Below are 14231 nucleotides of genomic sequence, written 5' to 3'. Positions count from 1 at the left end.
CACCCAAATTGCAACACCAAGAAAGACAAGAGATATCGCAACAATATTTATTTTGTAGATAACATGTTGACCAAGCATCAAATGATTAAATTTATAGACTTCTGTGAAGTGTGGTTCCTGCCAAAATCAGTAGCCAGAGTAGCCGCCATTGTTGGAGATCACCGCTGCCACACGCCTCGGCATTGATTCAAAGAGACTTTGGATGTGTTCTTGGGGTACAGCAGACCAAGCAGCTTCCACGCGTTGCCAAAGTTGATCTGGTGTGGCAGCTGGGGATGTAATCTGGGTCAATCGTTGAGCAACCATGGACCACATGTTTTCTATCGGCGAAAGATCCGGAGAGCGAGCTGGCCAGGGAAGCAATTCAATCTGGCGATTGACGAAGAACCTTTGGACAATGCGTGCCACGTGTGGTCGCGCATTATCCTGTTGAAATATGGCTGTGGGCAAGCCCTGAAGGTAAGGAAGGACAACTGGCTCCAACACCTCGGAGATGTAGCGCTGGCTTTTTAAAGTACCGGAAATGCGTACTAGAGGAGTGCGAGAGTGATATCCAATACCGCCCCATACCATAATACCCGGTGCAGGACCAGTGTGGCGGTGCATAACGCAGCTGTTCAGCATCCTCTCTCCACGGTGTCTCCAGACTCGAATCCGACCATCGTGGTGTTGCAGACAGAAGCGTGACTTGTCAGTAAAGACAATTTCATTCCATTGTGCCGTCCACATCCTTCTTTCATCGCACCATTGGCGGCGGAGACGTCTGTGGTTCTGCGTCAAGGGTAGACGAAGCAATGGACGTCTTGTGGACAGACCACTCTGCTGTAAACGGCGTCGAATGGTACGCGCAGACACTGGATGATGCGGTACAGACTGAATGTGCTGTGCTATGGTTCGTGATGTGGCTGAGCGATCCGTCACTGCCATACTCACAATACGCCTGTCATCACGTGAAGTGGTGCACTGAGGTGGATGCGATCGAACACGTCGGTCCGTCGTACCCTCCTGCATCCAACGATCACATATCCGCATTACAGTTGTTTGGTTTCGTCCAACACGACTACCGATTTCCCTGAAAGATAATCCACAATCTCGGTAGGCCACTATCCTTCCTCTGTCGAACTCGGATACTTGATCAAAAGATGGTCGCTGTTTTCTACGAGGCATAATTGATCGTTTTTTTGAAAAAACCACAAGAAAAACACAATTGCCGTACTTCAAATCGTCGAAATCTCCAAGCCTTAAATAGCGTTTTGAAGTGGCGCCACAGGCGCACGTGATGTGCGTCTGCGCTGAAATTCTAATCATTTGCATATCTCACCTCCGCTAATGCATGTTGTAAATTTCATATTATTTGCATGCTTCCTTCAGGGTGTTGCATTTACGGTGGCCAGCAGTGTAGTACTCCAAATTAAAGTAAAAGAGAGGACTATTTCTTGTATTTTAGTTTCATTTTGGGTGCAAAGCCACATGAAATTGACTCGCATTGTGGTCTTAATACAGTTAAATCGTGTTTTCTCTGCAATCTTTATATTGTTCTCTTACTTGCTTTTCAGATGTGTAACAAACACGACAGGTGAACAGTTTACATTTTACATTTGCAGTTTGAAATATTTCTGTATATCGGAGATAAAACCATGTGCCAAAAGAAAATTTTCTGAGAGCCGTTTGAAGTGTTTTTAAAGTGGATATCACTGTTATTTATTGAAACAAGATTTCATGTTCTATACCTATGTGTACATACAGGGTGTTCTGTTAATGGACCGAAATGCATACAGGGTATTCTGTTAATGGACCGAAATACATACAGGGTATTCTGTTAATGGACCGAAATACATACAGGGTATTCTGTTAATGGACCGAAAAACTTGTAGGGTTGTTAGTAGACATCAAGAAGAACAAGAATTGTAATAGAATATGGTGTCACAAACCACGTTGAGGGTGAAAATTGCAAAAAATGCATGCAGGCTCTGAGTCCAGCTGCAACCGCCCGTGTACTTGTCGAGGGAAGTTGACAAACCGTTGCTACAATTGTTTCTGCCATTTGAGGAGTGCGTACATTGTGCGGTCTCCCTGCATCATGCCATGATGGGTGGAAGGTCCCCATCTCCCGTAGTAGTTGATCAATCATGACGAAGGAGTATGGGTGCGTACAATGCCTCATAGGATATTGCTGTTGGGTACATCCGCTGTGCTAAGTGCCCATTGCCATTTGCTCAACTGTAAATCAGATGCATATCAGCATTTGCCTCCTTTGTGTAGTCAGCCATCATAATACTCATGACATGAAATACTCATGAAACAGAAAACTAATTGCTACACATGATTACTACCGCAATAGCGCTACTTTACGTCTGCAGCTCGTGACCCTACTCCAGTGCATGCATTTCGTGACGCTGCTTACGTCAGATATGGTGAGCGAACGCATTCAGCGATCAACTGACATCCACCTTTCGTCTCCCCTGGACTGAGCCTGCATTTTTTTTTCATGATTTTCACCTCTCAACATGGTTTGTGACACCATGTTCCATTGCAATTTTTGTTCCTCTTGATGCCTACTAACAACCCTCTGAGTTTGTCGGTCCATTAACAGAACACCCTGTCTAGTGTAATGAAAATACAGCGTATAATAGCATTATATCAATATACACGAACACGTACATATAGTGCCTTTTACATATACACAGTATTTTAATTACAATGTTATATTATTCCCCTTATTTCATGGAACGAGCATAGCTTTGCTTACGTTTTGAAAAACGTGATTTCAGAGATTGGTGGTGGTACGCATGTTAATTTTCATTTAAAAAAAACACAGTTTCTAAGATATTGGCCTACTGCACGTAATATTCAACTGTCAATTAACCGAATAGCATTTTTAAAGTGGGCAATCATTTGACAATTACTGAGCATTTAGCAAGCATTGCCAAAATTAAAAATGAACATTGAATAAATTTTATGTCAGAAATGTATGGCAGATGCAGGCCTCATCTTAAGTTCATAAACAAAATATTATATTTTAATGGTTCTTTTTTTTTCGATACAGCGACGCATACGCTCATGTGGTGCTTATTCTAAGAAATACGGTACTGTATTAAACTACACGTACCGCAATAAAAAAATATACTCAATGAAATATAGAAACAAAAGACCACGATAAAATATATGTTAATTATTGCTCATTTTGTTTAAATTCTAATATAAAAAATTAATTGCAACTCTGTAAATCCCATATTAATTTATATTTAGAATCAATTTAATATAAATTTGATTATTCGTAAAATTGAAATAATGAAAAATGTTCCATGAACTGATGAGCATATCAAGTTTTGGAAACCACAAAGTTTCGTGAAGCATTTTTGTCACTGATTTTAAACGTGGCTCATTTTTTACTATCATGTAAAGATTTTAGAAATGTGGAAATTTCTTTATTGGCATCAGAAGAGACAAGGCAACAATTTTCTAATTTGGTTTTTGGGCACAGGATGTCCATATGAAAAGTTTTTAAATTTTAATAACCATACAATCCCTTAAAACACAAACACATTAATGAAATTCCTGACTTCGCATATTTACATTCCACAAGAATGACTTTAGTATCCGTCAGTTTTCTTGCCATTCCCATTTTGAAAACTGTCAGGCAATTGTGGGACACTTATTCAAGTAATGCAAGGATTTAAATTACGCAAGTGCACAAACCACTGGCGGGCCCCGTCGAGAATTTTAATCGGTCCACAAAACAATTTTGAAAAGTATTTCATTTCAAAATACACTTTATAGGACGTGCAGTAAAGATATGTATAGAAATTATGTAATGCATTATTGATTTTGTTGCTGGACTATATAACCAAGTACGCAGAAAGTATGGTGCATACATTCGAATTAAATCTATCAGTGTTTTTCATCGATGTGTATATGCCTGAGGTTGAGCACCCTCGATATATGGCAATCATTATATCGGAGTAGGCTACGAATGCAGAACAGAAAATTAAAATTTAGGTGCAACTAATATACAGTACTTTTCTTCTTTTGTTTATGATTTATAAGTAATGGCATAAAAGGGGTGGAGGGAGGGTAAAAAAAGTTAACTGAAATGGGAGGGGGGCGGTAAAAACATAAATATGGCTTTGTATGGATCACCTGACCCTTTCTAGGAACCATTTTCCAGCTGACTAGATTATATTTAGAACGACCAGCCGGAGTATAGTCTAGCTCAAGAAATCACTTTATGATATTAGTAGCATCACAACAACAGCAAGTTGTTAGTATAGGTTATTCACCCATCAGCTCCACTGAGTGGAGTGAGTTGCTGAAGTCACTCATGTACCTTGTCCATATTCCTCTGCAGAACTTCTAACGAATTGGTACATGTTGGAATGTGCGTGTCCATGTTGTGAACCTAACGTGAAGCTTGTTTCTGTGTGATGCTTGTTATAGTGCTGCCATCTACCACATATTTTTCGAACCATGAGTTAAGTGTAATGTTTGAATTTTACAGTTGTAGGGCTGTTGCTCTCTGCAGCGAGAGGAGCGAGTTGACTGAACTGAACAAAGTTAGAAGAATGAATGAATCCAGGCTTATTTATACTAGCCGAGAACAGGTTTGTTAATGTAGTACTAAAGGGGGGGGGGGGTGAATTAAAAGATCAAACTTCTTCCTTCTGGATCAGTGGTTCCCAAACTTTTTGAAGCACAGCCCCCTTTTGCTAGGAAATTCATTGACGACCTACATAGGATGACCAGGACATTCAAATTTTTTGCAAGTAAATGTGGTCTTGGTGATATTGACTTTTAACAATATTTGTTACTTTTTTAAATATTATATAAACATTTTGTTTTTTAATATACTTAGTGTGTTCCTTTTGCAAGATGGAAATGTAGCGAGGTGTATGCTTCTTAAGTTTGATATACTGGTGATTAAGAAACCTCCATTCAATTTCAAAAACATTCTACACTTGAAATTCATCATTGATAATATAAAACATTAAGGTGCATTCCCCATGCACCCTTATATTATTCACATATTACCTACCATTCTCTTTTTTTCTAGAAAAATATACAACTTTGAAATCTGATTCCAAATAGGTGATTCTCTCTGTATAAGTAATAACTTGATACAGTAGAACTTCGGTTAACAAGCAATTCACATGAGCAAAAATTTAGGATAAATTTTGACTGTTAATGAGCAATGATTCGTATTACGAGCAAAAATGTTGAGCTTTGTTCCTTTACTTTCACATTATCACAACTAAGCAGATGATTTTTTGCTTTCGCTCACACACGTGTTATGGAATTGCGCTGATAATATTCTCCCCTAAAGTCTGCCTCACTCGGAAAATTAACATGTGCGGAAAATTAACATTTGTATTTACAATACAAAACTAGATGTAGCATTTAGTCATGAGTACGTGTGCTTGGAGTTTTTCAAATTCTGCTTTGAGAAAACTGTGGGCTGATTTGCATTATTGAACTGGAGCCACTACTTGTCGAAGAGATTGTGTGCTTGGAGAAGACGGACTGAGGGTGCACAAGGATAGCAATCAAGAACTAGTGGTGAAAAATGTCTAGGAATTGACGGAAGATGAAGTGATGGATCTCTTTTGCACGCACCAGCAAGAGTTTATGGACAGTATAGTATCTCGTCTGACAAAGAGAAATAAGGAGATGGCCCCCACATAAAATGAGATTAGAAAAATGTGGGAATCTGTGCAAAACTTTGTAGAAAAGAACCACCCAAATAAAGCTCTAGCAGTGGCCGAGCAATGAATCTGTCCCAACGAACATTGCAATACATATCTCATTTTCTAGAAATCCAAAAAGGAGGCAAAAGCAAGTGTCATTAGATAAGGCTCTTTTTGGAAATCAGTTTAACCCAGCACTGACATGATATCGCATTTTCTTGATGGCCTCTTATTTTAGCATTAACAAGCTTAGATATTTTGAAAGTTTATTTCTCAATGCAGCACTTTTACCTATACTTCGTACTTTGCACCTACTGAAAATCAAAAGAAATCCTATTTAATTAAAAAAGATATGACTTTTTTTTAAAAGGGTTTAGTGATTTCTTGCCTATTAAAGAGCAAAGTATTTGACTTGGGTAATGACAAGACAATTTGAGAGAAATGGCATATTAATGTACTTGATGCAATCAAAAGTAAGGAGTGGGGTATGAGTATGTTGCAGGGGAGAGCAAGATATGATGAGAGACAATGACATTTAAATACATAAATATATGGCAAGAAAACTAGGGCAGTCAAAGCACTTGACTTGAGCGGTGACAATACACAAGTTGCAAGAAATTTAAAATCAAGGTATTCAATATTTAATTAATCATTCTCAGAATAAAATTACAAATAATTAACAGATTTGTCTGCTACAGCCTTTATTGCGGTATACATATGGTTTTTCAACCAAATGCAGAAGCTATCTCGAGTTTAAAAGATTTACATTTAAAAAAACAGTTTATGGGACATGTAGACTGGAGTTCTGCTGCTTCAGAAATACACATGTTGAAGTTGTTAATTTACACTACTGTGTTGAAAAAAAAATAGAGACAAGTGAATGACGCAAACACTTTATTCATACTTACAATCATACATAAGTTGGTGAAATGAAATTATACAAAGTGATAGAAATGAACAGAAACTATGGCAGTTTGTCTACCATGTTATTTATTAACAATAAGCAGAAATATTTATGAGAACACAAGAAAATTTATTTCACTTCTGGAGTATAGGCTAATTACAAATAATGTTAATCCAATCATGAGGTTTTTTTAACAAGACTAGTTTATACCACACAAAAAATATATGTAGCTAGATCAGTGGTTCTTAAACTTTTTCTGTCATGCCCAACCTAAAATTTAGAAAACTCCAGATAGCCCCACAAGAGACAATTCAGGGAGATATAAGTCCCATACAGCCCCAAATGATCAATGATATCAAAAATGAAAATTCTGTGAATTTTTGTCGTTATGATGTCTTTTGAGGTTTTGAAGGTTAAATCTTAAAATTTTGTTCTCTGTTCTCCTCCAAACTAACAAGAGTTCTTCTCCTCTATGAAAGTATATATATAGGTCCTGCGTACACCCCTGTGCCCTTTCCATGACATATAGTTAATTATTATTTTTATTATTCAAAAATTGAATTCCCATCCACATGAAAGAATCACAAAAAAGACAATTAACTTAGTCTAAAGCAAGGGGTTTTCAACACTTCAGACATTGTGGGCAACAAAAAATTCCATGAAGCCCAAGGTCCAAAAAGCTATTCTGTAGTATATTGATTCACACATTGGTGTCTTGGGTAATTCAGGGAGTCCTAAATTACTAGAAAATTTTACTTGTTAGGAAATTATTTTTTTCATTCGGTATGCACTTCCATTAATCCTCAGAAATTGTTTTTGAATGAATATGAATCTTAATTGATGAAAAATATTTTCAGTTACTGATGAATTAAAGTTTAAAAATCGTTTTTCTACAAATTCTAAAATTATTTTTCATGATTCTGATATTACTTCTCATTGATTCTGAAATTACTTCTCATTGATTCTGAAATTACTTCTCATTGATTCCAAGATTATTTCTCATTGTCTCATTGATTCCAAGATTATTTCTCATTGACTCTGAAATTCTTTCTCATTCATTCTGAAATTATTTCTCATTCATTCTGAAATTATTTCTCATTCATTCTGAAATTACTTCTCATTGATTCTGAGATTATTCCTAGCATGTTATGAAAAATGTTTTCTGAAAATAATTTCAAAATAATTTCACAAATTCTGGAATAAACTTCTTCACTGAGTTTTTTGAAACCATTTTTATAAATTCTGTAATTATGTGAGCTTTTTTGTTCATGGGCCACCGTAAAAAGCTTTGACGGTCACACATGTCTTTGCGGGCCATACACTGAAAAGGTCCCTGCTTCCAAAAAACAGTATCCATGAAAGAGAAAAAAAAAAGGATAGGTGTGAAGTAAAAAGAAAAAAAAATTATAAAAAATTAGTTATTCAAACTGATTCCAAACCACATAATATGCATGAACATATAAAAAAATATTATTTAATAGAAAGAACCATAAGAGAAATACAAAAACATTCTCCATTTTCGAATTGCGTGTTTCCACTAAAATCAAAATTGCCCCCTTAAAAATGAAATTGCCCCACGTTGTGGGAACCAGGGATTTCAATGAAAGAAATATTGCATGGAAATATATCAAAAATAAAGTTAATAATCATCGCATTACTTGCACTCATGAGCAAGCACAGCAGCATTCTTGTAAATCATGTCATATGCTACCCGCAAATAAAGCACACTAGTTGGTTTCTTAACAAAGTTCTTCAGCTCAGGTGCATCCAGCAATTGTTTCAATGGTATTAAGTATGTATCAAGATCATGTCCTGAAACAGGAAAGTTCATAATTTTATGTCAAGTTTGTAGAGGGGAAGGATCACTACCACAAGTACTTTCTTTGTAGAAACGAAAACGAGTTATATAAAAAAATATTTTGAACTAAAAATACACAACAATTTGCATAATATATTGTATGTCATATGATAATTTTCATTGCGCCACAGTTATTTTATGCTCATACGCATTAATTAGACCAAGACATGCAATTTAAAAGCCAGTTGATTTTGAAGAATTTTGTGCATATAAAAACTAAAGTCTATTCAAGTTTGCAGAGAACGGGAAGCTATGAGGGAACCACATCACTTGTTTCTTTGGCAATGAAAGCCTCTTGATCAAGGTATCAAAGTGCAACCTCTGTAAAGTATGGATGATTCTTGTCAACCTCACCAGAGAATTTTTTATTTACCAAAAACATGTTATGCAGAGTGATTCAAATTATTTATCCATAGGACTTTGGAGCAGTTGACATTAGCTTTATACTTTCAATTACAAAAAAGTTTCTAAACGATATGCGGTTTCTGATATTTTTTAAGGGTTGCATACATAAAAAAATTGAGAAATTAACTTTTTACGCAGACCCTGTGAGATAAAACTTCCAATCAGTGGCATATAGAACTTGCTTAGGGCCGTTTCTCAACATTTTTCAAATGTAAGCGAATAATATTTTGGTGATAAAAAAAATTGCTCCTTCCCTTCAGTTGGTGCCCTAAAAAAATTGGCTGCCTTCTGTGGCTGCGTAGTTCCCAGGATTCAAGATCCGGCCCTGAACCTGCTCTAAAAAGTAATTTGCAACAAATTCCATACTTTTTAAATGCAATATTTATCAAAACATTGAAGGTGAAAAATCACCATGTTTTAGTGACTCGTCACAGTTTTGGCAAGTTTCTATCAGCTTGAATATCTATATTTTTTTAGGGACTGAACACAGAATAATCTGAACTATTGCTTATTTAACCCTTCAAGTGGCAATTAAAAATCACTAACCCCCCAAAATTGCCATATCTTTTCTAATGAAGTAGGCTTTCTTCCAATTTTCAGCAGGTGCAAACTAAGGGTATAGAAACAGGTTTTCCATTGAGAAATCATTTTTATAAAATATGTGGCCTCGTCAATGCTAAAATAAGAGGCTTTTATAGAGGCGAGATATCATTGCTGCTTAAAGGGTTAATTTGAATAATTTTATTGTGAATTTTAGAAGATATATGCTTTGCGTCTCTCACTGCGTTAGTACTTATCTCTTAGAAAAATTATTTTAAATTATTCACTGTTTTAAAGACCAAGAGGTGAAAATGGAAAAAAAAATCATGTGTTGTAAATTGTCTCTGGCAGAATCAGAGGTCCCAATTCTCTTATTTTTTGGTAAAACGTCCCACTTTCTAGTTTTTGTCCTAATTTCCTTACCAAATCCTATCAACAAAATTCATATAATTGATTTTAATTGAGGAGGGAATCGCCAAATAATACAAATCCTTTACTGCAATTTAATGATTCTGCCAAAGTAGAAATTGTATCGTTTTTCAGGTTATTTGAGACGGCTGCATATGGAACATTTGGTTTATTATTTTTTTGCTTAGATTGACAGTTCAACAAGTAGAATAGTCATTAAAAACTTCTGTCTGGATGGAAAAAATTATTTTTTATTTACATGGTTCGTACTCTTCCAAAGAAAAAAATTCAAGCACTTTTCAAGGTAAAATTTTAAAATTCAAGGACTCTTATTCATGTGAAAAATATGCAATTGTAAAAAATGATTTTGGCCCGTAGACAGAAATTTCATTCGGGGGGACCAAAGTGATAGAACAATAGATTTGGCCACATTTTTCTCTTTTTTTTGGCCATTTTCTCACATTTCGGGGGGACCACACCCCCAAGTCCTCCCTCGTTACTCAGAACTAGAGGGGGGGGGGGGGGGGGGCAACAGCCCCGGGTGGCAATTTTTAGGTGACCACATATAACACTGTTATAAAATTATAGAATTCCGAATTGGTAGGGGTGACAAGACAATACAAAAATACTAGTTATGGCCCTACATCATACCCTCTCCAGTAATATAAGCTCAATGGATTTTAGTGCTGATTCCCCCATTGAAGCTATATTGATGATTTTGAAGCAGAGCTTGCATTTGGCGGCATTTTTGTCTGGCACACTCAGCAACCAATCTTGATAGCAGGAGTTTTTCACAGCCATAAGTTATTAAAAATACACTTGCCACATATTTTTTGTCTTCTTTCTTTAAAAAACCTTGTACAAGCGCTTCACATCATCCTTAATTTTAAATCAATATTTTGTTAACACTAATCAGAGGTAGCTTCACTCACTTATGGACCGAAAGGCTGAATTTTATGCCATAAAAGTTACAAGATTTACAATCATAAAAAAAATAAATAAAACGGCAGACAAATAACAACCGGCAATCTCAGGGAGAAAAAAAACAATCCCGACATACATGCGGAAAAAGAACAGACAAACACAGAGAAAAACCAGCCTATACAGTATAAAGTTGCACTCCCGTGAGATTGAGAGCACGCCGCTGCTGATTTACTTATTGTGTCGGGCTGACCGGCTCCACATGCAGAGAATAAAAAGGAAAAATATTCCAACATGGGTTTTTGGCAGCACATTTCAACCAAACTGAATAATTTTGCGTTGACAGGAACATGTCACATAATCACACTACGCATTTATTTTCCTACTGTGGTGCATCAGCTCACGGCGGCTATATAGCCTACGGCCCTGGCATCAGCTACTCTGTCGTCTGCATGCTCCGGTTTGAAAGGAAGTGAAACAAAAATGAAGAGAAGATCGGTGAAACGTGTAGCGCACGACGCATTTGACTCCTCCAGAAACAGTCTGCCAATCACGCCCAACGTAAAACACTGGAGTGAGGCTCGTTGGATTTTGAAGGCCTTGAAAATAAACTTTTTTTCAAGGATCATACAAACCATGATTTACTATTTCATGGTCTTGGACAGTAACATTCATCATTCAAAATTGTGGTACACATTTTATGTATAGGTGGAACAACAAATTGCATAACAAAGCAGTTGGATACATAAGCTTATTCTAGGTTTGGTAATTTTGATGCTGCCCAATAGCATTTAATTGTCTTCTGTATTTTTAGGGCATGCAGAGGCATAAATGGAAGTGCTTCATTTGTCAAAAACGATTGCACTAGCATTGAACAATAAAATATAAACAAATCCCTTTAGAAAAGGATGGATGAAGCAGTAAAACCACCCAGTTCACTTTGACTTATTTCAGGAGTGGAAAATGGAAATTTTATTTTTGTAGCAGGAAAAATTATTTTCGTAGCAGCATTTATATCAGTTTTGTAGCACTTTAAAATTTTGGCAGTAAATAAAAGACGCAGTTTTATGTGGTATCGTAGTGCTATCTCAGTGCAGAAGGGGGTGTTCCCCCCCCCCCACCATAAGGTACAAAATACATAGAGATTTCCTCTAGAAGAAATATATTTTTTAAATTTTTAAATCATAAAAAAATTTTGAGAGACTTCTTGATATTTATACTTTCACATTCTCTACAATATCAACAAATGAGAGGCTAACATATGGTATTACAGATTTGAAAATGAGTGTTTTTAGATTTAGGTTGTAGACCTGGTAATCACAAGTTGTGCTTTTGTTCTCTTCAGTTTCAAACATTTTTGAACATTTGATCTTGCTTCTTCCACCAGAATTTACCCATTTCATAAATTTTAAATGTGTTTCTTTTTGAGTTCACTCTTGATCATTGCCTCAGTTTAATACAACATACTTTGAGATAACTTCTTTTCCTGAGTCATTCTCAAAATATTTATTCGAAATTATCAGAAATTCAAATATAGTGATTAAAAACTATTAAATTGTTTGATAAAAAAAACTATTAAAAAGTAATTAAGACTTTAATTATTTTTAAGTTAAACTATAGAAATAAAAACTGTTAGATATTTATAATGCAATGATTCTATTTTCACAAAAATTTCAATTTGAGTATATATATATATATATCAGTTTTCATTATCTATTTTTTCACTGATTTGTGATTACTCCATGTGTATTTTATTTTTAAGCATCTTTAACAGATTTCTAGTCTGTCATTTTGTTTCTAAGTTTTCTGCTAGTCATTTTATACTATTCATTCTCTTGATATGCCATTTCCGTTTACATCATTCACCAGCATGTTTAGTGTTCAATGGTAAATAGTTTCCACATGAGAATTAATTAAAATTACTTTGTCGAGACCCATGGTCATGGTTGGTTTCGAAGGAACGAAAAGATAATTTGTGTAAGGGGTCGTTCAAGTATTAAATAAAAGAATATTTAGCCATTTTTGACCTCCTTCCCCCCGTCAGCAAAAGTAAGCATAACTCTAACCCCCTCCGTCAGCAAAATTTCATCACTGCCCCCTACCTCCTGCCCCCTCTCCTCTTGGTGGGATCAGAAACGTATGCGGGAGGGGGGCATAGGGGGCTCATGCCCCTCCCTTCCCCCAGACGAAAAAAAAAAATTTAATGCAAAAAATATTTTTTTTTAAATTAAAATTTCGAAAGAAAATACCTTTATATGTCATCATAATCAATTTCTGTTAATTTCAATGCTATTTGAAGGGTAACAACTCAAAAAATTTCTCTTTAAAAAATTCATTGCGATCCGCCATGGGGTAAACACTTGACCCACGGACCAAATGTGACCCTGACGGTTATATGATGTGGTTTGCCCCCCCCCAAACCTAATTTTGTAAAAATGAACTAAGCGGCACATTTACAAATCGCTCAAATGACCAGTGGCATAATTCCAGAGCATTTAAGTGGCCAATGGCACATTTTCAGATCACTGAGGTAGGCCTCAAAGATCACCTATGTAACCCATGACACAGTTTTAGAACACTTAAGCGGCCCCCAGTGCAGTTCTACATATCTCTCAAGTTACTCGCGGAACATTCCCAGATTACTTAAGTGAGTTGTGGCATAATTAAGAATCACTTGAGTGATGCGTGGCACAGTTCTAGAGCACTTGAGTGGCCAAGAAACATTTCCAGAGCACTTGAAGGATCTGTGAAACATTTAGACATCATTAAAGTGGTTCTGTAGGGCAGGGTTTCCAACGTGAAAGCTCGCACGAAACCCTTGATGGTAACAAGGCTATTCCGCCGAGCCCTTAACAAATTTTGAATATTTCTTCAATATACAGGGTGTCCTAAAAGTCCGCATTCGCTCTGCGAAACAAGAATCCTCACTTGCAGCAGATAAAAGTCAAAATATATATATATTTGTGAGTGTTACACAGTGTGAAAAAATGATCCATATTTTACGGGGCAGAATTATTTTTCATAATTTTCAATTATTTCGTTTTAATAAAAATGTTAATTTTGTCAAGCTTTCTAAAAAACTCACTTTGAAATTTTTAAATCGTGAATTCGTTATTTTAACATGAGCTATGTATCAATGGAAATGTCTGTTTTTTTTTTGTTTTTGTTTTTTTTTATGCACATAGCTTTAGGATAACAAAAAACATGCTCATTTAATCTTTTTTTCTCCTCCACATTCATTTTTCTCATTCTCAATAAACTAATTAGGCCGTTACGTATACAGTTCACAGCCGATCCCGAACGGCTTTTTTGTTTTTCACCGAGAGGGGTTTGAACGCCAAACATTTGGTGTGCACACTTTCTTCAATAGCAATGTGCTGTTTGATCATCATGGCAATAGTTCCTTGTATCAGAAAAAGCCTGTGAAGAACAAAAGAGGGTATTGAACACATGACATCTCTGAGCATCTTGTGGCACACTTCACGAGTATCTTATCGACCTGGGCTACCATATT

General features: G+C 36.0%; 1 protein-coding gene across 3 annotated transcripts in view; it reads right to left on the bottom strand.

Annotated features, from left to right (window-relative positions):
* Nucleotides 1-6562: 6562 nt before the first annotated feature.
* LOC149072936 (nuclear pore complex protein Nup133-like) overlaps nt 6563-14231 on the bottom strand; it is a 335975-nt gene continuing 328306 nt past the window's right edge. For all 3 annotated transcript variants that reach the window (XM_089246206.1, XM_089246208.1, XM_089246207.1), the window contains exon 34: nt 6563-8397. In XM_089246206.1, the coding sequence (XP_089102332.1) occupies nt 8240-8397 (158 nt within the window). In that variant the 3' untranslated portion in view covers nt 6563-8239. The remainder of the gene's footprint in view (nt 8398-14231) is intronic.

Source organism: Pholcus phalangioides, unplaced genomic scaffold (genome assembly GCF_987345545.1).
Source record: "Pholcus phalangioides strain wild (caught in Gottingen) unplaced genomic scaffold, Ppha-v1.0 ptg000017l_1, whole genome shotgun sequence".
In the NCBI taxonomy this organism is placed as follows: domain Eukaryota; kingdom Metazoa; phylum Arthropoda; class Arachnida; order Araneae; family Pholcidae; genus Pholcus; species Pholcus phalangioides.
Note: the sequence above shows the minus strand (reverse complement) of the source record. Positions and strands in the feature narration are given on the sequence as shown.